This window comes from Numenius arquata, chromosome 5 (genome assembly GCF_964106895.1).
Source record: "Numenius arquata chromosome 5, bNumArq3.hap1.1, whole genome shotgun sequence".
In the NCBI taxonomy this organism is placed as follows: Eukaryota; Metazoa; Chordata; class Aves; order Charadriiformes; family Scolopacidae; genus Numenius; species Numenius arquata.
Window position 1 is genome coordinate 5687670 of NC_133580.1, and position 25945 is coordinate 5713614.

Consider the following 25945-nt stretch of genomic DNA (forward strand, 5'->3'; position numbering starts at 1 on the left):
GCAACTTGGCTGTCGTGCCCACTTCTCACCAAAGATTTAATAATTAAGGACTGTACTGTAGAGGGTTTGGCACTTTCCCTAGACCTGTTGCAGAACATTAAATGGCATTTTTCCTCCCCTAGAATCATTCTTTCCCATCACTCAAAGTTTTTTTACGTGCATAAGTGAGTTGAGCCTTCAAGCCTGCTGAGGTGGCAGGAGGATGCTGCCAGTCCTGTTTTATAGTTGGGGAAACAAAAAAGGTGAGGCTTGGTCCAGGCAGGAAGCTGGAGTGGAGCAAGGACCAGCTCTGGCTACCCTAGGGAACGGCGTGGGCTGGTGCACTGGTGCCAGTGGAGGGCTCAGTATTGCTTTTGGCACGCTGCACAAACACCCTCAGTGTCCCAAGCTGCTGCCACGTGGGGACCAGGAAAGCAAAAAGAGACCCTGAAGCAGTCACAAAACTACAAGAGCAAGAGATTTTCAGGTTCAACGTTTGATCGTGTGCAGAATTTTGAGACCTGAGTGGCATGCCACGTTCCCTAGCCATTTGTTTGAGGCCGATTCCCTTGTCTGGGGGCTTTTCCCATTTATAGGCTCAACTTATTCTCAAGCTTCAGCACAACTGTGTTTCTAAAACCATCTGGAGCAAGTGTGTGAGTAGGAACAAGGTGCTTCAGGTCGATCAGAGCTGCCCCTTCTCCTCCCCGAGTACAAAGCCCCCTCCCTGCCTGCCTCGCTCCTGCCTGCAGAAGTCCCCCACAGCTGGGCACATCTGCAATGCAAATGTAAAACAAAAGCTGTAACATCCCTTCCCACGGTGTTACCATGACACTCCCTACACCTGCCTGCTCTTGAAAAGCTACCCCTTCTCCTTCTCCAAGAATTTGCTACACCAGGTCTAGCTGCTTGTGCAGGAAATGAACACGCCTGTGAGCTCTGTGCGGAGGGACAGACCCTGCCTCCCGGAGCCAGAAGGGTCGGGGGCTTCCTTTGTGCCTGCAGAAGCTGTAAAACAGCAGTGGCGGCTGCTGAGGTGCTTCAGGGTTTCCATTTCACCTGCCCTCCCCTGTCCCCCCACCGCTCTGAGACCTCACGTCCCATCTTCCTGGCCCTGGCTCAAGGCAGACATTCCCCCCCTCCCTGCAATCTCCCTTTTAAGTGCTCGTGACTCCCTGGGCCTGTGAGGAGATAGCTATTATTTACAAAATGACGGAGAGCTATTTTTACTTGCTTCTTGGAAGCACTAGGAGCAGCAGCAGAGCTGGAATACAAATTACGCTGCCTCTCCCATCGCCGGCTGCAGATCGTAGGGCTGCCTCTACAAGTGATTACGGGAGGCGGGGGGCACGGGGGGCTGAGGAGGCTCTTATTAAACATCCCGCTGCACTCATCAAGCGCCGTTTATTTAAAAATCTCAGCCGTAATATAATCGAGTCGGCCGGTTGTGTTTCGGCTCTTGAGGTTTGTGGATGCGCTGAAGGCAGTCACGTTTCCCAGGCGGGGGTTCCCGGAGGCTATGCCGCAAGCAAGCAAGAAATGATGTGCCTGGATGTGAGCGTTGGAGGCTCCCAAACGATGTGCACGATGAAAAGAGGAGCGAAGGCACTGCGGCTTCGTGCAGGGGATTCCTGGCTGCTGCGCTGACGTCAGGGAGGCTGCACCAGCCTTATCTCGGAGATAAGCTGGATGAGCGAGGGGATGGGGACCTCCTCGAGGCTGTGCTCCTCATGGCAGTGCTCCAGCTCTGTCCCAGGGCTGCGCTGGGACCCAAGGGAGCTCAGAGGTGATAATCCTGTCTGTACTGGTCTTTCTGTGTGTGACAGTATGGCTGAGACTAGAAAGGAGGGCAGTGCTGTGCAGGCTCTTCTGCACTCAGGGTTACAAACCCTCAATCTGCTCCAGGCCAGCTACTGGAGGTAGATGTTTCTGCAGAGGACACCCTATGAACTGCTCTGAAATCTGGCCAGCTCAATATCCCATCTCTAACTGTGGTAATATTCTAAGAAATGCAGTAACAAGCTGATAATGCCCCTTAGCACCCTCCTAGACTGCAATCGCATTTAGCCTCAGCTCAGGAGTTTCACAGCTTGATGAGGTCCCCTTATTCAGTGATCCTCTTCAAAGGGCCTGTCCAGTCTCCCCTCAAATACACAAATTCCTTTGGGAAGGAATCCCACCAGCCTGCAGTGCAGGCAGCGTCACCGTGAAGAGAGAGGGGATGCTCTTTCCCACATCATGTAACCCAAAGCTAGCACATTGGACAGGATGATGCTTTACGGCTAATCCAGAGTCCCCAGGAAGGGAAATACAAGTTGGTCTGTACCACCAACTTCCATCTCATGCCTTCTCCTAAATCCTTGCCTTGCCAATTAACAAGCAGCAGAAGATAATTTTTGCAGCTGCACACAGAAGATTTTTGGGTGTTTCATTTTTTGTTTTCTCAGCCTCTCACTGGGGGGGGATTTAATTTTCCTTCCATTTTTAGCCTCTGGAACAAAAGAGGCTTCCATGACCTCTGTTACAAGACCCATAAGCCCACTGGTGCCAAACCGCATCACAATCCAGGGCAGCACTTTCCTTCAGAGGCACACAGTGCAGCCCCCAGCCAGAAACCCCACCCTCGGGTTCCTCTTCTCACCCCAACAGCTTCAATCCCACCACACCAGGGCTACTGCCTTTGCCAGGTCCTACCTAAGTTTATCAGATGGCCTTTTAACTTGTGGTGCTGCCTTGTTTTGGAAAGTAGGTGCTGAGTTGTGTCTCCTTTCAGTAAGAAGAGAGGCACTGAAGAAGGAAGGGCACATCTCTGGATGGCATAGCATGGGGTACCCTCTCTGTGACTTTGCCCTTGGGACTGCCATGCCAGTACTGGGAGAGGACAGGGTGGCACAAGCAGAGGGGTAGGTGCCCAAGGGGAGAGGGTAACCTTGCCTCTTCCCACACCCTCCCTTGCAAGAGCTGCAGAAATGGAGACATGACATCTTCTACATCACCAACCACACACAGGAAACCCCTGATGTAGCCTTCACTGCTACTCTCCTGCTGTGGGGCCACCAAGACTCTCCCACATGCATTAGAGATGCTTTTCTTGCATTTTTTGCCAGGGACCACAGCAAGAAACATTTCAGCAAACATCACTGCAGCACTGTTAATGCCTCCTAGGCTTGTCCAGCCCAGACAGGGGATAAAGAATAAAGCTGACTCCAAGGACATAGAGTGACAGAGCTCCTGCCACCCAAAGGTCACAAAACAGCATGAGCTATTGCTAATGTCAGGACCACAAACATCCCTACTGCACCTAGGATAATTTCACAAGTACCCTGGGAGCAGAGGCTATACATGGGTCAGGAGGGGAAGGTTGGGGAACAGAAACGGGAAAAAAAAAAACTGAGAAGGTTTTTCCTCCAGCGTCTGCAAAAGGGAGAGCAGAGCTGGAGCACAGAGAGATCTGGGCAGATCCCAGCACCACCCCTTCTCTCACTTCAATTGGTTTTGACTTGGCGATCTTAGACAACACACAGAGAGGTCACAGTCAACCTCTTCAAACTCCCAGTCCCAAAGTCAAAATACGTATTTTCAGGTGTTGCTTGGCTGTTTTAGTCCCTCAGCATCTGTGAATACAAAATTACTTCTTCAGAAGCAAAAGCCAAGTCTCATATTGCAGACATTCACCCAGGTTTGACAAGTTCAGCCTGGGCATCTTTCCCAAAAGTGGACAGCAGCGTGTACAGAAGAACAAGCCAGAACATAGCTAAGGTGTCTTGGTCCTGTCAGCAGCCTTCCTTACATAGGAATGAATTGTAACTGCCTCCATATATAGAATTGAAACAGTTGAAATCAGTAAGAAGCAAAGGCTTTTGGTAGCGCACCACCCAGCCTACAGAAGTCAACGCTGAACGACAGCGATCATGGCCAAGAGTGTCACCAGGAGGGCTGGCAACTGGCCCAATCCTTTGCAGGCCAGACAGAGCTAACAGCAACGTCAGCTTTAATTCCCCAAACTACCTAAAACACCAATACGTCTCCAGGAAAACGCACTTGGGCAGAAGCATCAAGACACAACAGAGACCCTGCTAGCCCCATTTTGTCTAGGGAAAGAGGGTAACGCCAGAGGTAGGTCAGCCCACCCAGACCTGACACTCTCTGATGGCATCTGCCTCTCTCTAACGAACGTAGAGATAAGGATGACCAGGGTCCCATGGGTAAAAGCCGGCCTTAGCCTCATGCTCCCACCTGGGACAACACGGTTAAAGATGACAGGACGCTCATCCACTGACAAGTGGGGTCAGCCAAGGACTGAGCACTGGGAAATTTGTACTCCACACGATAAACCACACAGCAAGGAAAGAAAAAATATAAATGTCTGAAACAAATGTCTTATCTCAGCAAAAGCAGGGGTGAGTAAAAGCCTGCAGGGGATTGCCAATGAGACCTTTGGATCAGATCTGTGTCTAGCTCTGCCTATGTGCCATGAACTATTTGTCTAACAGCAGTTTTGCTCGGCTATTCGCTTGCTTACAGAAGTGGTCGCCCTGTCTCACTCGTAAAGCTGAAATAACTCGGTCTGTGTAACAGATCTGACCCCCTCAGTTACACTCCCAGCGACTTCTGCAGAGGTACGATCAAAAAAGGCATCGCAGTTATACAGGAAACCAGGCTATCTGATGCTCTCCGTGAAAGCACCAAGCCTGTCCCTCCCATCCTGGGGTGCCGAGGCATCTTTTCACAGGGGTTGGCTTATCAGTCACCACCGCTGCTTGAACGCCCTGGGACTGCCAGCTTTTACTGTACAGCCAGTTCCCAAGGAGCTGCTCTGTGAGCCACGGTGATGAATCACTACCTCCTCTCTGGTGTGATGGCACATCAGTGCCTACAATTGCATGTCCTCCAGCCAGACTAGAGAGAAGTCATCAAATCTGTAAACACAGATATGCGTGTGGTATCACTTCTAGCTGCACTCTCTCTCCTTTCTCCCCCCAACTTGGATATTTCAGCATAGGGAGAGAAAGAAGTTCAAAACAATTTCAGGGGCTCTCTCAAGAGACAGACAACAACAAAACCACTCACACACGATGAGAGAGAGATCAGCGTGGTCTGTAATTATATGTGCTTAATTTTTCAGCCCAGATGAAGCGAGATAATGCCTGTCAAATCCCTCAAAGAGGCAGCCTGCTGCCCTGGCTCTCTTTCCTAGCAGGGCCAGGGGAGAGCTGATGCAATGAAGAGATTTATTCCCTGTCTCGCACAGCATGCCGCATATGCGGCTTTCTAACACGGCTGCATCCAGTGTCCTCTGCAGGAACAAGATGCAGGACCATGAATTGACCCAGTTACCGCTTGAGCATGGCTTGTCTAGGATTTATGGCACACCGTAGTGCCTAGATGGATATCTAATTCCCAGGTGATCCCTGGGGCACCAACTCCTTGAGTTACATAGGGAAGATCAGCTCAGTTCTTGAAAGAGAAATCCCTAGGCAATCTCCAAATGCACTACACGTGGGTTCGTGGCTATGACCCAGGTCTAAGCTCTCCCCACACCTACATAACATGTTGGCTCTGGAGTCTGGGCATCTGATTGTCTCTTTTGGGTGAGAACCTGTACTCCCTCCTTAGCACTTCCATGTGAATAACAGCACAGGGTAGCCCAGTTTTCTGGTCTGAGCTCCCTGCACAGAGCATGCTATGCTATCCCTTTGCCTCAATACGTAATGGATAAGGGGGCTCTAGGCATACCTGGCACGGTGGGTAAGTCCACATGTTGCTGTAGAAGGTGTTATAGGGATTTCACACCCTCCCACACTGGAGAAAGGCACTTTCTCACATTTACCAAGAGCTGGGGATGCAGGTTAGAGTTCTCTCCAGCAGAATAGGCTAGGAGAGATGCTGCTCTACCAGCAGCAGAGCCAACAAACCCTGCTTTCCTGCACATCAGATTTTCCTGCCTGTTTTTCTGATGCCTAACACCAGTTGATCCCATCCAGTAACTTCTCTCTACTTTGGGTCTTTTTCTACCTAGCTGCATAATTCCACAAATCTTGCAGGGACTTAAAATCTCTGAGATATCTACCTTTCTGTCAGGTTTTGTTCAGATCAGACAACAGCCTCAAAGGCTTTTAGAAGACAAAAGGCAGAAAGAAAGATGTGATAAGCCTTACCCCACTAGGAGCCCAGGCCAAAAAAAACTGCCACAAGACTCAACAGGACTATGCATTTGGTTCATGTACCTTAATTTAGCTTTCCCTCATCACCCCATGCAGGCATGCACATGCAGGTATTCTTATTACTGCATTAAGTGACATAAAATACACATCCAGAGGTTAGAATTAGGACTTGGTACAACTTATTGATAAACATAATGTCCGGGTTGAATAGAGGAGAGAGTCAGACAGAAGAGAGAGTCAGAAACAGCAACTGGCAGAGGATGTGCAGTCAGGGAGGCTTTACACACACCCCTCATTCTCACACATACAGACTACAAACAGAGACTACAAATTAGTTGAGCTATTTTTGCTACAGACAGAAAAGACAGAATGAACAAAGCTGCTGTAGTTACTATTTTAAGGACTTAGGACACCCTCAGATGCTAGGAAGACAGAGGAGGAATATGTATGTATGAGCATGCTTTTAGAGGTTCTACAGCGCTTTGAGACCCTGTGGTAATGGAAGAGAGATGCTACATAAACATGTTTGTTATATATTATAAATACAATGAGAAAATGTGTGAATATAAATTAGCATGCATAATTTAACATATTCGATTTTAAAGTCTGTCCTCGATGGCTAAGCCAGAGGCACTCAGGGAAGGGAATCCCTGATGGTCCCAGTGGACCGGGGAAGAGCATTCAGACAACGCCGTGTTGCCGGCTGCGACACGCAACTATGGCCCTAATGAAACCAAGGCTGGGAGAATTTTGCTGACCACTGTCCTGCAGGGTGCCTGCATGGCTGTACGCACTGGAGGGAGCAATGAGATGAAGGTAAAAATACCAGCCTGGTACTTCAGCATTTGACAAACCTCTCCATGTTACCTGCAAAACACCTGTGTTTCGTTTTGGGCCTGCCTTCCTGACACCATCTTCACTTAAATGTCCCTCTTTAGGGGTCAGTGACAATGTTGACCACATCAAGGGATCTTGGTGAACAACAGCCTCAGGGAAAGACTGCAGCAGGACCCGTGCCCCAGCACCGTGCCTGAAGCTGCACATACACAGGAGAGATAAGCCACCAGAACAAAGCATCCACCGAGCTGCTGCCTTTGCCATACCCCTTCATGCGTTTATAACCCAGCTGGGGGAGTCAGTCGTTAGGCCAGGCTTAACCTGGGTGGACACGGTGTACCTCTGAACCTTCTCCATCAGGGAGCTTGCAGACTGGCCCTGGCAGGTTATCGCTTACTCCCTTTCCTAAAAAGCACTGAACCTTTTGTTAACTCATTCTCAGCAAGTCTTTCTTTAACAGAAATCATCCCTTCCCAACAGCTCACTCACATGCTTGAAGAGGAACTGCAAAAAAAACCCCTTAAGATCAGTGACAGTAAAATCCTTAGCATTTTAAAGCAATTACTGAGCTCTGTAATTCATCAGAGCTCAAGGCAGATCCCCAGGAAAAAAAAAGATAAGCACAAGGGTGTAATATAAAACTGCTATTTCTAACCTGATAATCATTGATACCTAGAAAAACAACTGGGAAGACTGGAAAGCCAGAAAGCAAGTAGGGCAGTGGCAAGAAAAATCAAATGAGAGACAACACTGCTTTGCATTAATTTTATGTCATTGTAGAGGGAGAAAGAATACACAGGATGTCTCTATCGAGAGTGTGGGGTTTGCAGGCTGAGCTCTGAGCTCCAGCCCCACGATTGCTGCAAATCTGCACTATGGCACTGAGCACGCAATGCAGTTCTGCAGTGCCTCAGTTTCCCCATCTGCCTCTGCATGATGGACTGTAGTGGGCAAAAAAGGAAAAAAAAAAAAAAGGAAAAGAAAGAGGCTCCTGGGGCTTGCTGTATAGCTGAGAGGAAGAGTCCATTTAATTCTCAAGCTTGTCCCCTGAGGCCAACGCCAGGTACTGAGATGAAGATACAAGAAAACCATAGCAGGGAGCAACACAGCAATTTGCACTCTGGTCCCTTATCTCCTCCGTTAGCTCCTGTCTGGCATTTCCTTCAGCGGGAGAACTTAATCAGCTCCTGCGACGACGGGGGGGGGGGGGGGGGTGCCTCCAGCGACACTTCTGGCTTCCTTCACCACCACCCCCAGGGCAAGGCAGACAAATGCTTTCCCTTCCTTATTGCACCCCAGCCTCGCCTGAGCCTGTGTGACCGCCCAGCTGCGCGCAGAGCCGCGGTCTCCACCGAGCTGTCTCTGCCCCGTCATGCACGGGTCACTGGGCTGTGCTCATTTCGTTTGCAGCAATGCCAATATATGGCACAAATAAATTTATTTCATTCGCATCACCTTGCACTGGTCAATTTAGCATTTCCTCTGATGCTGAAGTCCTGTGGCAGAGCAGGGCAAGGTCTCCTCGCCAGCCGGGCTCACCGAGCTCCCCGCGTTCCTCCTGCACGTGCTGCTGCCAAGGCACCAAGAAATGCATTGGGCAGCAGGGATTGTGAACCCACCCCTGCCAGGTGGGAATAACTCCTCCTCTGTTCGCTGTCCCAAACTTGCGAGGATAAAGAGAGAGTCTCCAAAGTGCAAGATAAATCCCCAGATATGTACCGTGCCCCTCCATCACGTCCCCTCTCGCCCGACTTCCCCTTGCCCGCCAGGAAAGTCCTTGGCTGGCAAGCTCCAGGAGCAGCGGGGTTATCCACACACTGCGAGACAGGCTTATTTGTGCACTCGGGCTGTGGTTTTATCCCCAAGTGAGCAAAACCCTTCTAGAGAAAATTCCACTGTAGCTCTAAATCTTCCCCTCCCCAGCACTGTTCAGACACCAGCATTGTCTGTCCCACGGACAGGAAGGCTTTTCATCACAGTTACTCACAAAAATTCGGCAACAAATACCAAATTTTCAGTTCTGCCCACTACATGAATTACAACACGCTGCATAATACGCCGAGACTCCCATCAGAGACAAGCAGAGGGCAGATGCCTCCAGATGTAATTTTTAATTTCCTTTGCTGGGGATAATGTTTTCTTGTTTTAGCGACGTGCATTCAAAGCGTTCCAGTTCCCATGGCAACTCTCTGCTACCACTGGAGATGCCATTTTTCATGCCATCCCTTCAGAACTAGACATCTCCTAGCAGAAGTTTTGAAGAACTGTCTCTCTTAAATATATATTTATTAGAGACAGTGCCTGCAAGTGTGTTTTATTGACACGTTTCTTATGCGACTCGCAGCCTACAGAGGAGAGAGCTGTCTCCAGAAATATGCTGGCTGCCAATCTGCCTTTTCTCAGCTTCTGTTTTCAACCAGAGCTCTCCCCTCTTTTTCTGCCACATGCATATTAGCCAGCACCCTCTCCCTCCTTTTTTTTTTTATTTCATTCCTTTCTGTTTCTACCACTCTCTCCTATGCGCAGTCTCTCTTCCTGGTAACACAAATGCAGCAGGGGAACCAACTCAGCACACGCTGTAAGTCTCTGCACCCACTCACTGCCTGCTGGCACTGGCACTGCCCGGGGACCCCCTTTTCTCCTGCAGACAGGGAGCCATCACCGGCCTCATTATACATTTGCACACAGAGAAAAAAAAAAAAAAAAAAAAAATCAACATACTGCTGAATAGAGACCACTACAAGAGCTTCTCAGCCTCAGAGGGCAGCATCAGGAGCATCTGCACCGCTTCTGCCCGTGGCTGCTCTCCCTGTGCCATCTGGCCGTAGCCCGCTGGGCACCACATGCCCTCCGGGAAGGGGTGAGCGTGTCAGAGCTCTGATCCTACTCCCCAGGGCAGGAGCACGTGCATGAGGCTCTTACAATGGCTGAGGGAAGGATTCATGCCTCAGGTCTTGGTTATCTGATGCCACTTGGGCACCCCTCCTGCAGCGGTTCACAGCGTTGTGGTACCTCTCTGGGCTCTGCGGGTGTGGAGGTGGGGGATGCGGAGACGGACCCACCTCCCTGCCTAACACACCGCCTTCCCTGCCGCACTGAGACACACCACCCATCTCCGCTCCCACACAGTCCTCACCTAACCATCACACCCTAAAAAAACCACATGCCTCTGGCTCAGAAACCCCCTGCAGAGAAAGTGAGATGCAACATCCCACCCACAGCAGCTTCCGAAGAATTTTTTCACCGGGGAGAGCTTCTATTTCAGGGTTCACAGGCAGCCCCCAGCCCCGCTGCCCTCCGGGGGCTGAGAGATCCCCTCACCCCACAGGGATTTCCAGTCTCACCGGCTCAGCAGGATCCTGGGTACCACAGCACCCGCAACCCTCACTTGCACCACGCTCAGCATCTCCCACCCGAGCTTCCAGCAGCTCATCGGAAAGAGGCAGCGCCAGCCCTTGGTGGGGGGGGTCCCCGTGGGACACCACGCTACAGCTAATAGAGCTGTAACGTTACAGCTTCAAATTACCTTCCTTCAGGAGACAAATCCAAGCAGGTAAATTGGTAGGAGCTGAGTGGATCCGGAGGCTGATGGAGCTAATCCCAGGCATGTTTAAATGCAAAGGCCCAGGGAGCCTCACTCAAACCTGACATGATCGCTGAAGCTTACTTCTGTGCTTAATTCTCAGGTGCAGCCTGCTCGGAGGGGTGTGAAAAAACAGAGGAAAAGGCAGAGCACTGGGAGCAAAAGCCACACGCCAGATTCAAGGTCAGGACATCGACCCTCTGCAAAACCATGCACCAGCCAAACGGCAGCAGAAGAGCAGCTGCTCTTCACCCCATTGTGGAATCCACATGGATAAACATCTCTGTTGTACCTCAGAGAAGTTTAGAAACATTTTCTTAACCCAGCCTCCAGCAGGGACACACGGGCTCAGGGGACACTTCTTGCTGACTCCAGACTTCACATTAATTGTACCGTCCCACCAGCCATTAATCAAACGTCTTCCACTGGCATTTTTATTGAAAATCAATTTAATAAAGTAGGTGGGAGTCCACATGCTTCCATAACATCAGATAAATATTCATGGGGGCTTGTGCTGCTTTAGCTAAATGAGTTTTTCAAATTTAACTGGTGCAATTTCCTTGTTCCTTAATATATAGCTTGGCTTGCCCTTGTTGGGGAATAGAGACGAGGTGGGACTCGGCCCTGTGCTGGCTCACTCTGTGGCACACCAAGGAACAATCCTTTGCTATCAGGCCAACGCTTTTTGGCAAGGATGTTGTCATCCCTAATGGGTAATACAGGTCTGCTGGGGTCAGCGTCACCTGGTGCGAATCCCCAGAGCCAAGGCTGAATTCGGAAGGGCCACTTGGAGTTGGAAAACTCATTTCCAAGCTCTAAGAGCGCGGCCACCGCTTTTACCTCCGCGGGTGTGCCATTTGATTTCCGCTTTTCCCTCCCTGTTTAAGCAGCTATTGTGCTCCAACAGCAAACGCTAATGAAAGCCATTGGAAAACGCATTCCCCTGATGCTTATTGAAGGGGGTTAAAAGGCTTCCAGCTACCAAAACACACACCGCACCAGCCAAAGAACCGAAACACACCCACGCAAAGCTTCAAAATGTGTGGGGCTCTCGAGTCCTAGGAGAAGGGATGAGCACCAAGCTCACCCTGAGACACCCTCCATCTGCAGCCCTGGGGAAGGCAGGTTAACCCCTCGATTCCCGGGGAGGCTGCAGGTTCCTGACTCACTCCTCCTTCTCAAAGGCAGTGATTAGAGTCCAGACAGAAGAAAGAAGAAAAAAAAAAAAAATCTGACACATTGATCAACTTTAGTAGAAAGGCAGGATTCAGACAGTCCTTATCAGTGAGAGATTTTACAGCGTCTAACAGCTTCTTTGTTAACTGGAGCAGTGAGGAGCTGCAGCTTCCAAAAAGCAGCAATGCAGGGCAATTCAACCACTGCCAGGACTCTTGTCGTGTTATCCTAGTGATACCCTTCTCTTGAAAGGCAGTGCTTTAGAAATCAAGCGCATCATCATTTTGCCTTTGTTATTAACGCAAACTGACTTGTTTTCATCGTTACAGCCCCGACCTAATTCCCCCGCGCACACGCTCCCTACAGCAGCTCAGAGCTCTGGACAGGATTTGCTTTCCCTGTGCTTTAATGACATGAAGGTTGTGACTAGCCCTGCAGACATGGACAGATAGCCCCAGCCCAGGAATAGGGTGCAAACAGCCCTCCCTGCCCCGTGCGCCTCCCACAGGAGCTCCGGAGGGTCGCGTTTCCCATGCCCCAGCTCCGGGGCAGAGGTGGTGTGAAGACTCCATCAAGTGCCAACATAATCATTTTCCCCTCATCCCCAGCAGCTACTGATGCAGCAGAGGCGGGCAATGCCCACTTTCTGATGCCATGAGATAGTCTAGTCACTCAGTGCCTCCCAAAACACACCATCGGTCACAGGGGACAGTTCTCCTGCAAGCCTCTGAGCTTACTGATTTCTCCGGTTTCCCCCCTCTTAAGACAACAGTCCTGCTTCTGGGAGATCATCCTTGCTGGAGACAAACTGCCTGTCAGCAAACAGCATTAAATACAGGGTATCATATTCGACAGATAATGGCATGCTTTTAGTTTCTTCTCTCTTGGATGCAGGTCACACAACTAATGTCATCTCCAAACGCTGAAATCCTAGATGTGAAAAGGTAAAGCTTAATTGCCTTGAACAGCAACTCTTGTATTGACTCCAACATAAGGCCCATAAATATTAATACTGCTATATTTAGCCCCTTTCAATTATACATACAAAATTAAATATCTTTCTGGGAACAAATCAGTCCAGATAGGGTTTGGGGTTTTTTCTTTTCCCTTTTTAAAGCATTCTGCATCGAAATAATAATAATTCTAATAGAGCTAAGGGTTTTAAAAAAAAAAAAAAAAAAAAAGAACAGTGGATGGAGGCAGAGGTTTAAAGATACTTTCACCTGGGGCTCTGTTTCCCCTCTTATTTGTGAGATTCAGTCCCTTTTCTGGCTGGCAGAAAACTAGGATCCCCTGAAGGTGTGTGCACAGAGCGGGGCACACGGGGAACCAGCCCAACCTGGGACCTTGGGGTCCCAACACCACAGCTGGGAGAGGGATGCTCGAGGAGAGACTCCTGCCCAGCTGAAGAGGAGAGGTCCAATCTGCAGCACGGCCATGGCCACACAATGCCTTCTACAGTTAAAGACCTTCTCTTTTGTATAAAAATCACATCCACTCTCCCGATTTGCAAATTAATTATACGTTGCTTTCCTTGCCAAAGTGGACTTAATGGTATTAATGTTACATGACAAAGAGAAGCTATCAGAAAGCTTCTCTCATAAGGATGGCTAGATTGATCAGGAAAAAAGAAAGGAGATTTCATGCTTTTGTTCTTTAACCCTTCCTCATGCAAGTAGACCGGGCCCTTTTCTAGGAAGAGGCTTTTTCAAATTCTCAGGTGAGACCAGGTGCATCTCTCCAAAGGGAAGAGCTCTAATCTTGCAAGCACAAAAGCCTGTAATTCAATTCCCGCATGCACACAGACCCTTCACAGAAAACACAACTTGTGGAAAGAAGAGTTTGCACCTTCGTTTTTTTGCAGGACAGTGGCCTTAACTGGCTAAAGTGACATTCACAGCTCTCCGGGAGACATGTCTTCAGGTGGGTAACAAGGAATGTAGGATTGCAAAAATCTGAGCTGGCCTGTATGGATACAACCATACATTCCTCGACAAGAATTCAGATGGTTGCAGTAAGCTTTGCGCAGAGCCTTTGCCACCTTCCCCTTTGCAAATTGCTGTGATTTTTGGTTGGGTTTTTTTTTTTTTATAGTCATCAGATCTTTTCCTTGAGAAAGTTTCTTGTATCAGAACTGATCCTTCCAAAAAAGAGGCATCTGAAATGACTTTTGCAAGGTTGAAACAGTGTCTTGAATTTTCAGACACAATTTATTTCGCTCCAGTCATGAATCATTCTATCCACTGATTCAGTCTGAACTTGGCCATCAATAGGCAGGTTTGGGGGAAGAAAAAAATAAAAAATAAAAAATCATGTGCTTTTTCCATGCCTGTTGTTCTCATTACTTTGGTTTGAATTATGTTCTTCCAAAAGCTAAAGTGAACGTTGTGTCCTTTTCTCACAATGCAAATTGCAGATTAAAAACTCTCTCTGGGCTATACTCTATGCTTACAATTGCCGGTACTCCACAAAGACTTTTTTTTTTTTTTTTAAATAAACATTAGCTGTACATCCTTCAGAGGCAGATTTTTAAAGTAAGCTACAGGTTAGTACACATAGACAAAGAAATCATTATACAAAATTCCTGCCCCACCAGACTCCGTGAGAGTTCTGCCATTTACTGCGAGAGGGTGAGAATTTCATTCTGACTTTTAATAGTATTTGGTTAAGGGACCCTGCACAGTTTAGTCTCATAGATTTGCAGCAACTCACTACCCAAAGCCCCATGCATCTTCCAGAGCCTCATGAACACTTTTATTTTTATATTAATATTTTTATTTATCAAACAATAACCTTTAAATACATGAAACAGCACTAAGAAGCTAACAGGTCTGAATCAGCAGCATTAATCCCCTCACCGCAGGGGGCCCAGGTAGATGTGATTTGATTACTTCTTCCAGATGGAACCAGGCTGAAATTCACCACCAACACGATCAATGACTTTGCCTCATCAGACATAATCTGTGCCTCTGTATAGGTACATGAACTGCTGCAAACATTTTATCCTCTAGCTCAACGAATGAAATAACTGCTGTTTCCTCAATATTTGACCAGTTGTTTCACCACCAGCTTCCCAGAATAAACCAATTAAAGTTGTTTTTAAACTCTGTAATACCCAATAAAATAATAATAATAAAAAAAATCTTATTTCACAATCCATATCAAAGACACATTTATAAATCCTTTACATGAGACTAAACAAATGGAAATTCTAATAAACCAGTAGCTGCCATAGTCCAACAGATCAATAAAGACATCCTTGCAAGCAGTTTATAGCCATCCATAACATCATCAACTAATGTTCTTAAAGCCATCTAACACATGTTCAACATGCTTAAGCATCAGCTCCCCCCTTCCAAAGTCATTATAAAGAAATGGCGTCATCCCATCTCCAACGTGTACCCACCAGCTTCCCCTGGGGCAGGGATCTAACATTTGCACTGGTGCAGTGCAGGTGTCTGATCCAGCGCTGAGGCTCTGAGATGTGGCTCCAAGACAAGTTACTGGGGCAAAAATTTCTCATCCTCTGGGAAAAAAAAAAAAAATCTTACTCCTTGCCTGCATGCATGAGTACAGGGAGGGGTTACCAGCTTGTGGCAGAGTCCTCATCAGAACCACACACAGCAAATGAAGGCACCATATAAAACAAGTCACCCGAAGTAGCACAACACCTTCCCCCTCCACACCCCTGGCAGCCTGGGGGTTTGGTTGCAACCACTCTGGAGAACCCAGGAGCGTGAGGCCCCAGGACTGCCTTATCTCCGGTGATCGAATTTGGCCACACAACTGCCCCATGGAGAGGGTGGCCGGGAAGGGACCAGCCGTGGTGGCCCACTCCCTCCCACGGCACCGCAGGGGCACAGGCAGCTGCGAGGTGCCCTCAAAGGACACGGTGCTGACCTGAAGCCCAGGTGCTGCTTCACACCAAAAGCTATGCATCTCTTTTCACAAGGGGTTTCTGACCCCTCCAGAGTGTTTGTGATACCCCTGAAGCTTTGATACAGGCTTGTTGCCCTAAGCAAATTCATAACTTATTTAAGAGAAGACTTTCACCCTCAGGCATAGCTGTCAAGCCCGTATTGCTCACTTGGCTTCTGATGTGTGCATGCCTTTTCACACAGAGCCCCCTCTCCCTGTACGCCCTGGGTTTAAACAGCAGCACAACTGGGATTTCTGCAGGAGAGAGGAGAGCATCGGGGCTGTGCAAATCCACGGCAAAGCTGCCTTTGGAGAGCTGCACCCAAGGGGAAGTCAGCCTTTTTTTTTTTTTTTTTTTTAATTTGTTCATAGATCTTAACTTCACAAGTTTGAAGAGACAGAGCAGGGTCCCTGTTGCCCAGAAAGGTAAATAGAAGAAAACTCTGTTCAGTCAATGCCTCAGCTTCAAATTAAAACTCATCAAGGAATCTCAAACAAAGACAAAAATCTGAGATAAGACACGGATTTTTTTTCTAAGAAAGGATCAAATTTCTCCCTGGAGTAATCAATACAAGGCATGATGTCAGATCAGAGAGAAAAGAAGTTGGGAGAGATGGAACATTAAGACAGAAAAACAGATTAAACACAGTCCTGAAACTCTGGAAATCATAACAAATCACAAAGGACCCCTGGGTTTGTCATCTAATGTTTCTCTTGCGTAAACAGTAGATCTAGATAATGTTTATGACAAACTGCAGGCAGCTTCATCACACACAGATGGAAAAAACTGCAGAAGAGCTCAAGACCAGACCAAGTCTGGCCTCCCTGGACACCTGGGGACCAGCTCTGATGCAATGGAAGGTGGGACACACTGGAGCGGGACTCTGCCACCACCTCTCCGGTGTCCCCACAGCAGTGAGGCAGTGCCCGATGCTTCTGCCGAGGGACCAAGAACAGACCTGCCTCCACCCCTCTGCCCACTACCGAAAGCTGGGCTGCTGCACCTTGAGACTTCACACGCACCCAGAGAGCTTGTGAGAGTCCCTTCCCCACGGCTTTGCAACTGATCTACAGAAGAAAAGGACAATTTCAACATTTCATCCAGATTTTAGGAAATTAAACTTCAATCTGGACAATTTAACAGTTTCTACTACTACTATAGGTTACTCTCACTGCAAACAGATCTGTTCTCAGATCTTGCCAGCCAAATAAGCCCTCACTGTTTCAGCTTGAAGAGCACTGTACTTCTGAGAGAAGGCAGTTCTATAATTTAATTATTCCGACTCTTTCAGCCCCTCTGCCTTAATGCTCACATAATAACAGACAAGCCCTTACCTGCAGGAGGTCAGGACAAAATGACAGATGCACTGAGGTGTAACACACCAAGCACCACACAGGAATGAGACGCTAATGAACCTAAAGGGAACCGCTCTGAACCTAAGTCCAAAACCTCTTGGCCATCAGCACTGGAATCAATGAAACACAGGTGGCAAGAGAGGGATACAGGTGTTTCTCGCTTGCTCAGAAGCCATCCTGCCAAACTACACCCTCATTAAAAAAGCAGGAAGAAACACTGCACTCCAGAAAGAAGAGAGGGGAAAAACTCCAACCAAGGTGCACTTCACTTACAAAAGAATAAAGGGAATACATCAGCAGGATAAATATTAACCGGTGGCTACAGATCAAAACCATTAGCAGGGCAGAGCTGACATAGGAAGGCCAGATAAAAGGCACTGTAGGCCCGTGTCGGGCATCCCTGATCTGAGTCCTATTGAGAGCAGCAGAGCCTGACCGCACCAAAACCCGCTTGAGCCCAAGGGCGTCTGCGCCAAGCCCAACGCAGCCAGGGAGATGCTGACACCAAGCCACAAAGAGCAGCTCAGTGGAGATGAGGAAGAGGAGACAGCCACGAGCCTGGGTTGCTTTCACTCTCCAGACATCCCTAGTTGTGAAGGTACAAACTGGGGCTTCTCCTCTGCCTGGGTGGGACCCACTTGTTGCCAACGCTGAGGACAAGGAATGGGTACCATGACCTGTCCCCAAGGAAGAAGAAACCAAGGGGGCCAAGTGCCTTGTTCTGCCTAGGGAATTGCATCACTTTAATCCAGTTGCTTGTGTCTGCTGGTCCCAGTAAACCCCATGCTCTGAAAACTTCAGTAGGCTCCCAGCTCTCAACTGTCCAGAAGCATATCATGCAGACACAGACCAGCAGGATGCTCACCAGCCACCAGTCCCTCAGTGGGGCCGAATCAGCTATTTAGGGACTCCAGAGACACGTGGTAGAAGCTTGAAGGAAATACCATGAGTTACCTTGGAAGTGATGCTGCATTCAGGAGGGATAACATCGATTGATCCTAGCCTAGCTACTTAACGTGGTACAAATTACTTTTTAATTGCAATTGGAGAAACTGGCTTATGTAGAAACTTTACAGGCTGTCTTTTGGAAAACGAAACACCCTAATCTTTCCTTCTCTTCCTTGGGGCAAAATCTTTTCCTCTTTAGCATCCCCTGGAAAAGGCCAACAGTTTTCTGGAGGGCTTCCCCTGACGTCCCAGTACGGAGACTCCCAGCTCTACAGGGAGCCCCAGCAGAGAGAATTTGAGAGATACAAATAAATGCCCTTCACCACATCCCCCGCAGGGATGAGCAGAGGATCTGTGTGATTGCACAGCTCCAGACCAGGAGCGGAGGCCAGTGCCATCCATAGAAAGTCTCTCAGTGGGAGATTTTCTTATCTTACAAGGTTGGCCACGACAACAGATGTCTCCATCCCCTCGGGATCCATTTCTGTTCTTCTTCTGACTTAATAACCAATCTGCCCTGTGTTTTCCCAGGGGAAACACAGGTTATCTGCTGACAGTTCCTTCCTCTCCTCCCCCATTCTGTCCTATAATATGATGATATAATATAATATGTAGCTATCCCTTCCCCATGTCCAGCCTGTACTTCAGTGGTCATGGGGCCAAACAAAAGACTCAGCAGCTCTGTCCCTAAGAGCAAGCCAGCCCCAGCTCACCTGGCAGAGACAGGGAGAAACCTCCTACCAGCCACAGAAGACTTCTCCGTGACACCAATGGTCATGTCCCCAGTGCTATGGGGTCTTCTTGCAGAAGGAGGGCTCTGATGGCCACCTTCACCCCACACTTTTCCTCTTCTAAGCTAGTCTGCAGTATGCTCACAAACCTCTAGTTGCCATCATGACTGCAAGGTCTCCTTGCTGGAGAGGATGTCCTGAACCATCCTCCTGGGGACAGGAGAAGCAGCAAGGCACAGGACCACTCTCTCCTGGGGTCTGGCTCTGCATCAGGCGCTCCTGAGCAGCCTCGGTGCTGGTTTGCTTCAGTTTGTGTCTGCAGCATCCTGGTAGGAAGAGGAGCTCTGGCATGGGAGCTATTGGAGTGGGTGGCAGCAGATGGTGAAAACAGAGGGGATAAGAAAATAAATACAAAGAGGCTATCTTGAGGGGAGAAGTCGCCACATCAACACTCTGTTGCTTACACAGTCTCATTTCCTGAAGCCTAAACAAACATTGCTCGGTTCCCGGTGCACGAGGGAATGGCTCTGCCGAAGGTGGGGGACAGGCACCCAGCACCAAGAGGTGCTGCAGCCCTGCACCCGGGCTCAGCCCTTCATATCCCAAACCAGTCTTTTCAGGAGGATATGTCTCATACAGAGCAGGGAAACCAAGGCTAAGAAAGGAGCCTGTGTGTCCTGCTTCCTGGTTACCCACAATTTAGGCCAGTCCATCTTTCCATTCACCTGTGTGTGGGCACAATAACACCATGTCTGCCCTTTCCACGGGCACCAAAGCAAGACTGCATGGTGCTAATGGATGTTCTCACCTGACATCTTCAGAAAAGCAAGTGGAAGATATTCCCGAGGGAAATGGGGAGAGACAGTGCTGGGTCTACAGGGAGTGCCCAGTGCTGTCTCACAGGAAAAACAACATACTTTGTAAGTCACCGAATCACCCAGCAGCACAGCTGTTAATTTGAGGCAAAGCAATCCCTTTCACAGATCTCACATAACCTTGGACAGCAGGAGCCCATCTCTCAATGACTGTCACCCCAGGCTGTTAGATTAACCCCTAAATCTGGAGTCTGCAGCAGGACCTTTTCTGCTTCTCTGGCCACCAGCAGCAGCGGGGAAGGTCTTTCCCTCTTATGCTCTTCCTGATAGAAGCCAAAGAATAAAAGAAAAAACAGAACTCCAAAGAATAAAAGCCCAAACTTGAGGAAAATGGGTCCAGCTAAAAGTGGCTCACCAAGTTGCCCATACACGCACACACTGAGGACAGCTTATTGCAGCCAAGAGCCACCAAAACCTGTAGCCCTCATCAAAACCTCCCATCTGGGTCCATAAGAGGGCTCCATGAGGGGAAAACAGAGGTGAAAGCAGTCTTTAAACATGCAATGTCTGGTTCAGGCACAGGCAATTTATTATGTTAAGCACGTTATTAAAGGATCTAAAGCAACAGAGCAGACATGTTCCAAGAAAGGTTTTAACTTCCCCAGCAAGGGGCTCCTGGGAGTCCTCTTGTTAATACTTTGCACGAGGTTGTCTGCAACCAAGCCTACAGTGAACATAAATGCCCCCTCAGTCCCCTTTCAGAGCTCGTTTCAGTTAAATCAATACAGCCATCGGGGAGACCTGAGGAAGCAAAGCTATTAGTGGGACCGCAGTTAATTCTGGGGGAAAGAAACAAGCAACAAAAGCAATAAAGCTGATGGATGGCTGATGCAGACACAGTAACCCTTTCCTGTCCAGGCCCTGCAGCGTGACAGCCCATCAGAGGTGAGGATGCTCATGGGAGGAACCCTTATTCCCCAGATTTTTGCATGGGCTCTGCTTGGGATCAAAGTACTCCTGGACAGGTGCAGGGCAGAGGGCCATGGCACAGAGGTGGAAGAGACAAGGCTCCTCTGAGGAACGGACGGTGCAATTCCAGGCTAGCATTATATCACCAGAGCCCCCATCAGCATGCAAGAGCTCAGGAAAGCTCATTCCCAATCTGCCTTAGTAGCGGGGAACAGTAGACCTTGAGGGAATCAGGGAGCACACGGTGTCTCCAGCTTTGGGTGGGAATCATGGTCCAGCAGCACACCTCTGCAGCTGAGCTTCAGGGGAGTGCAGGGACATCACCTCAGCGGCCCCCCTGGCACACAGTCACCAGCACCTGAGAGGGATCACCTTCTCTGCCATAGCAATGCCCCTTGGCAGCAATGAACCAAGAAACCACACAGGCCCACGTCTCCCACTTCTCACCAAGAAAGCTCACATCTGTCTTCCCCACGCACCTCCCTGTTGCTTCTGCCTCCTTACATCATGCTAAATGTATGCCATAAGCATTGAGAGGGAGGGTGACCACCATGGTTTTGCTTTCTAAAGCACCTTAAACACCTGTAGGTGCTTGGGGGGACACTCAACAGCAGTAGCTTTAGTGGCAGCGGCGTTAAAAGTAGCTCGGGAGCCAGCAAAGCCCGGCTGACTGCCTGGGACCCAGAGAAGAGACTGCTAGGTGATAGCTACGTAGGAAATAACTGAGAAGATATCAAGATAGAGGCTCTGTAGCAAAGCCCACTGACTAAAAAGCAACACCAGCACAAGCTGAAGGTCCTGCAAACTGGTAGGATCATCATTTCTGAAACCCTAACACCTACAAAAGTAGCAGAAATAAGTTTAATCATATTTGCTCCATCTACAGGCCTATCAATGTAATGTCATAGAAGACGACAACAGTCAGAGACTCGCACCTCTCATCTCACAAGAAATAAAACAACAAGATAGCACAGACTCAAAATGGGGAAACCAGTATCAGACTGACTCTGGCGCTGAACCAGCCTCTCCTCCCGACAGCTCCAGACTTATTGAAAAGTCTTCTGTGCAGCCTCTCATTTCTAAAGCTATGCAGCTGTGGAAAACATCATCTCTCCACCCAACTGACCTCCAAGTCCAGGTCTCAGGCGGTTATCATATCCATCCAACAGCCTGTCCAGGATGCGGGTGAAAATGGTGATGTTATCTTTGCTGTCGTCGACGACGTCTGAAACATGCTTCTGAGAAAGCCTGGCATAAGAAGAGGAAAAAAAAAAAACCATCATCAGAAGAGAATGCTCATCAGAGCATCTTCCCATGCTCTGAACAGTTACTGGAAATGAAGGGGTGTTGGCTCACGCTCCAGCCTGTGCCCCAGTGGGCTCTGAACTGCAGGACAGGGCACGCCTGTGGATAAGCTGATGTACTTGCAGGACTCCCCATGGGGCATCTCGAATCAACTCCCCTCTGGCTTCCGCCACCGCAGCCCTCACTGTGGAAGCTGAGGCATCCCCACTGCCCCCTCCCCACCTTCCCATGCTCAGGGCCAGCGGCACCACGGGTAGCAGTTTAGGAGCCCTGTTTTTTCATGGAGCCTTCCCCTGCCCCAGCATCCCTCGCCTGCCCCTAACAAAGGGCATTTTATGAACAGAGGCTGTGGGAAGCTCAGTTACTCAAGTGCCAGTATCTTCTTACAGGCAGCATGGAAGAAATGATACCAGTTATTTACCATATCGAGCTATTTCCAAGTTCTCTGCTCCTGGGAAGAGGGAAGGGAGGCAGAAAAGTAGGAATTCAGTAAAGCAGGCTTGAAGCCTGAGTCCATCATTAAAACTCTTTGTGAGACATTTCTGCAGTTTGTTGAACTTTCCCTGTTTATAAAACCAAATGAGTTTTCACATTCCTATCTCTGCTTAATGCAAGAAGCCTGGAAGCCCCCAAATAAGATGATTTCCTCAGGTCATTTTCTGCCCCAGGTGGAATGAAAGAAGTAGTAAATTTCTCAAACAAAGCTCATCTCACCAAACAAAATCTTCAAATGCAGTTTTGCAAGCCCAAGGGGCTCAAGTAATACATTTGCATTTTGCGCCTCCCTTTCAATCAACAAAAAAGGAGCCTGCGAATCCTTCTGAAACTACCTATCTCTAAAAGAGATTTCAGACAACACAGAGTACAGGTGCTGTGGCTCCAATCACAGCTTTCCTCAGCAGAAACAGCTGTTAGGACCAAAACAAGTGGAAAGGCAGAAAACTAAGTAACAGAAAACCAAAAGAAAAATCTATAGAGATGCAGGGATTGCAAGGAAGATGGAAGAGGAAATAAGAGAGACACAAACGAGGCCAAAAAAAAGATGAAGACAGGCAGCAGGATGGCTGAGGAAGCCCAGCCAGGCAGGGGGATAAAAGGATGCTGGAGCAGAGGGATCCTCAGCAGCAGCACCAGGAGCCCCTTGGGAGTGGTGCAGTCCCGATGGGCAAATCAGCGCCGTGCCACTAACTGGAGAGATAAGTGACTGGGGGAGCCGTGCCCAGATGAATACAGCAAACTAGAGAGAGACTGGTAGTGCACGATGTGGGTGCAATTACCAGGGAGGGCACCTATGGCCCTCTGAAGCAGCGTCCCACTCCCCACAGCTGAGGGAACAGAAGCCCATAAATTGTTGCTTTCTAAGACTTCTGCCCATTTCCTTCTCCTCCCCAGTCCCATTTTCTCTTGCTCCAGTTGACATGTGCAGCCACTGGTTTAAGCATGCATAAGGAAGCGATTGGGGGGAGTGGGGGATAGGAAACAACAAAAAGAGGAATATCATTTAAAGAGTTCAAAGCTTAATCCTGCTGCATCCCACCTGGTTAGACTAGTTTCCCCTGACACTACTGGTCCATTTGTAAACACTCTGTGAAGGGTCAGTAGGGAGACAAGTAGCAGAACTGGCCTGAAATTTTCTATCAAAATGTTATCCCAACAGAAAACCCACATTCTGTAAGATAAAAAAAGAGCAAAAAGTGTTTTCCAGCAAAAGAGGGAAAATTGAGAGCAGAGTATGGGTATTTTTAGTGTCAGGCTGAATCAATACTATTCAGCATGCTACAGCTAATTGAAATATTCCATTTTGGGTAATTTTGACATTAATTTGCATCGGCATCAATGACCAAACACTCTGGGAAATTGCATTTCAAGTGCTTGAGGTTCGCTTCTCCAGGGCTCGGATCCCACCTCTCACAAGGCCGCTTAGCCTTTGTTTTTTTAGCAAACCAATACCTGCTATCATGGGAGAAGCGGTCAAGCCAGGAAGCTCAGCCCGATGAGGGTAATAAAATACTTAAACTGCAGTTTCATACAGTACGGGGTGGTGAGGCATGGTCGGGAAAACACCCATCCCAGCCCTAATGCAACCTGTCAGATCCAAAACATCAAAACACCACTGATATTACAAACTGCATCACAGCCTTCGAGCCTTCCCATTCCAACCAAACCACTGGTTTTGGCTTTTCGTCTGGACTTGTAATAGTTGAAATATCTGAAAACTCACTGCAGGTAAGTAGATTTTTGAGGAGTTTAACAAATGCCTACTGTAATTAGTGAGGTTTCAATTGCACGAGCTTTCAATAGATGTCATGGTTAAAAGGAATCTGTACCAGTGTCTGCTGATGGGTATAGAACCATCTATAACTTATGAATAGCTAGCATGCTCATGAAAGCTCATTCATTAATGTTTCATAAGCTATCTTTAAAAATTACCCGTAATATAAAGAGTGAGAGGACAGATTTTTGTGAAGGAACTCCTGGCGGAGGCTCAGCGGTGATGGGAAAAATGAGTTTACAAATTTCAAAGCCGTTTTACTTAGCCTGACATTTGAGGTTTCGACTTCAATGCGAGCAGCGTGGGATTCGCTCAGGAGGCGCTGGGGAAAGAGCAGAACAGGCAGGGCAAGGGAAAGGTGCAGGCAGGGGAGAGCCAGCAGCACCTCTACCTGCACCTCATTTGGGCTAATTCCCCAGTCCAGCCGAGGTCTGGGCTGGCTCACCTGACCTTAATATAAAGCTAGAGCTGCCCTTTAGCAAGGTGTAAAAACAAGTCTCATTTATCTCTCTCAAAGCCCCAGCGAAGAACTCTAAGGAACTGCAAAGAGGTATGGGGATCATGGTTTTAAAATAATTAAAAGCCTTCAGGCAGGGAGGACAGAGGTTTGCAGCAAATTTAATTAGGATAGCCTTGAGGAAAAGTCATTACCTCGCTGCCCATCCCTGTGCACATGCTCTCTGGAGAGCTGGCTGCCACATCAGCACGGCAACCTCTGAACAAGGGTCTCCTCGAATGCAATTTAGGAAACAAATCCTCCCGTGGACCGGAGCGGTACCCGGGAGGGAGCAGCGGCAGCAGCATCAGTGAGTATGTGAGGGGAAGCAAAAGGGCAGCAGTGGGAGAGGCGGAGGCAGGGCTGCAGGAAGAGGGGCTGCTGACAACCCCCCCAGCCAGCATGGGATGGGGACCCAGCCCCAGAGGGGCTGGAGGGGCCGGCAAGAGGCTAGTGCCCGGGGCTGCCTGTGCTGATGCATCAGACACCATACATCAATCTGAGGGTTGGCATCTACATGTCAAGGCATGCCCGGGATGCATTTCCTTACACAAAGTTAGATTCAGGTGACACGGCGTGGGCAGGACAGGGTAGGGGCGTGCAGGTGGGCAATCGGCTGCAGGCAGAGGGGGGTGCGTGGGCGAAGGAGAAGCGGCAGCACTGACGTTTTTTTCATGCATGAAAATCCTTGATCGCTGCTGGTCTCGTAACTCGGACGACAGCGTTTCAGTGTCCGTACCTGACACTCTAAAGGCTTTTCTAAATTTTTTATACAAGTCATGTTTTATTTGCATTTCTCTCCCTCTGCCCGGAGGTTCTCCCTCCCCACGGCTGCCAGGCTGTGCTGGGGGTGTCTCTGCCTCCCTTCCTCAAAGGGCTCTCCGAGCTCACCAAGCCTCAGCAGAGGCTCCGGCGGGATGCAGAGCCTGTCACGGACTAACAGGGTTTCATCTTCCCCCGAGAGCTCCCAGAGGCTGGGAAGGCGAGGCTGGTGGCAGCTCTCTGTGTCGGGACAGCCGGAGCCTGGACACCCAGAGACAGTCACCCAGGCTGAGGGTGAGCAGCAAGCCCAGCCAGGGCTGGCCAGAGCCCCCCCTGTCCTGCAGCACATTAGGGTGGGCTACTCGTGGGTCATTATGCCACGAACAGCCAAACAGCTGAAGCAGTTTCATTTTCTTTACTTTAAAATAGTACTATAAAAAATTTAAGGGGGGGGGGGGGGGGGGTAGTCTCTTTTCCAGGTTAAAACTCATCCAAGTCAAGTCCTTGCCCAGAGTGAATTGTGCAGGGGCCAAATCTGAAAATTGGTTTTGTTGCAAAAAAATGCTGACAACTGTCTTTAGTGAGAGGACCTCAAATAACGCTAATGTAATCAGTCAGCTCAGCCACGAGGGAC

The 25945-nt window shown here is 48.9% G+C and overlaps 1 protein-coding gene across 1 annotated transcript in view; it reads right to left on the reverse strand.

Annotated features, from left to right (window-relative positions):
• LOC141465082 (gamma-aminobutyric acid receptor subunit alpha-3-like) overlaps window positions 1-25945 on the reverse strand; it is a 69140-nt gene that overhangs the window by 33438 nt on the left and 9757 nt on the right. The window contains exon 3 of the mRNA XM_074148279.1: window positions 21603-21724. Coding sequence (XP_074004380.1) covers window positions 21603-21724 — 122 coding nt within the window. The remainder of the gene's footprint in view (window positions 1-21602; window positions 21725-25945) is intronic.